The following is a 1776-nucleotide window of genomic DNA, read 5'->3' as shown; positions in this document are numbered from 1 at the left end:
TCACACACACACACACACCGCGATGTTGAGAAAAATTTCACCCCCACGGGATCCAAACTTGATCTAGAAAGAAAGGAATGGTGGTAGTTATCTTAGCGAAAGTATCAAGGCTGACTTCAGCACAATACCACAGAAATAACGGGTAAAACTGGACCCACAGATGTCACATATTATGTTGCATAAAAAATCAATTTAACCCACGTGCAGTGACATCGATCTGTTTACTTCCAACACACCATGTGTTCACATAAGTTACCAACACACACAACACACACCAGTGAATTTAAAGATCAACAAAAACTCTTAGGGGAGGATCAATGGAACAAAAAACATACCATCTTTTCGCGGGTGCCTGGGCTGCTTTTCCAACATTTCACCAAAGAACAACCAGAGGGATACCTCTTCCCGTCTGAACCCCCAACATCAGCATTTTCTGCTCAGTTTAAAACAACGCAACTTTTTTTTTCTCCCAAAAATCACATGGACATACAACACTACCATGAATCACCTCGACCCAAAAACGCTACCCAAAATCAGGTCGATATAGAACACTACCCAAAACCACTTCGATTTAGAACACTACCCAAAAACAAGGTGAGTTTAGAACACTATCCAAAATCAGGTGAGTTTCGAGCCTACAAATAATTTACTACTACTGTTATCTTGCCTATATACTCCTCTTTACTAAAGTGGACAAATAAAATGAAGCCTGTTTTCTATACTGTTTCACTGTCACGGATGAATTTTCGACACTCTATTTGAATTGAGCCCCCTAACAGACACATATGAAGTGATTTCACTGACAGAACAATTAATTTTTGCCGAGTGGGCGAAGTACATAACGTGAAGAAAATAAGGAGAAAAAGAGATATACCAATATGTATATCACAGCCTAAAGTATATAATTTGAGCCAAGATGTTGCTTTGTAAAACCATGTCACTAAAGTACACCTGGTTTTCTGTCACACCTGATATTTTGTCTCCTCTCTCAGCCCCCAGGCCTCTCCCCTTTTACTCTAGTTATGTGGCCTGGTATCATTACCTATTCGCTCGCACATTGCAAAAATGCAATTAAACGGTAATGGGGTACATTCATGTGAAGTGCACGTTGTGGAAACGTAACTGAAAAGTATGCTCCGTAGAAACAGATAACGGAAAATACTCTGTATAAACGGATGGATTTAAAATGTTCTATGTAAAATCGGGCGACTGAACAGATACTCGGTGAAAACAGATTAACAGAGAATGACTCTTCGTAAAGTGCTTTCTAATTTTTTTTAATTACCCAAGAGCGGAAATCAGTGAACAAAATGGAACTTTTTATAAAGAGACAAAAACAAGAATCACCGACTGAGAATACACACACACACACACACACACACACACACACACACACACACACACACACACACACACACACACACACACATGCAAAAGACGAAAGCAAAGCTTTGGGCCCATGGAAGACAAAAAGTCATGTAAGAGATTTTATTAGTTTTCTTCTGCTTCCTCGTCCTGTTCGTCCTCCGGACCCGGTGGGTAGTCTATATTCTCGAACTCTGCTCGGTGGATGTTACGTATGGTGTTGATCTGTGGGGACAAAAGTTTGCTTATCAAGTGAATACCAAAAGAAAACTAATTTTACTTATAGAATAAGGAATTTAAAAAAGCATCCTCTGCCCCCTCCTCTTTCTCTTCCTGTTTCCTTCTCCACTTTCTCCTCCTCCCGCCTCCTTCTCCTCCTTCTCCTCCTCCTCCTCCTCCTCCTCCTCCTCC

The 1776-nt window shown here is 40.7% G+C and overlaps 1 protein-coding gene across 1 annotated transcript in view; it reads right to left on the bottom strand.

Moving 5' to 3' along the window:
* Nucleotides 1-470: 470 nt before the first annotated feature.
* The window catches only part of LOC106012213 (thioredoxin-like protein YdbP), a gene marked incomplete at its 5' end in the record, with an annotated part of 3778 nt that continues 2472 nt past the window's right edge, over nt 471-1776 (bottom strand). The window contains 1 exon segment of the mRNA XM_013084416.2: nt 471-1591. Coding sequence (XP_012939870.1) covers nt 1492-1591 — 100 coding nt within the window.

This window comes from Aplysia californica, unplaced genomic scaffold (genome assembly GCF_000002075.1).
Source record: "Aplysia californica isolate F4 #8 unplaced genomic scaffold, AplCal3.0 scaffold00291, whole genome shotgun sequence".
Taxonomy (NCBI): Eukaryota; Metazoa; Mollusca; class Gastropoda; order Aplysiida; family Aplysiidae; genus Aplysia; species Aplysia californica.
Note: the sequence above shows the minus strand (reverse complement) of the source record. Positions and strands in the feature narration are given on the sequence as shown.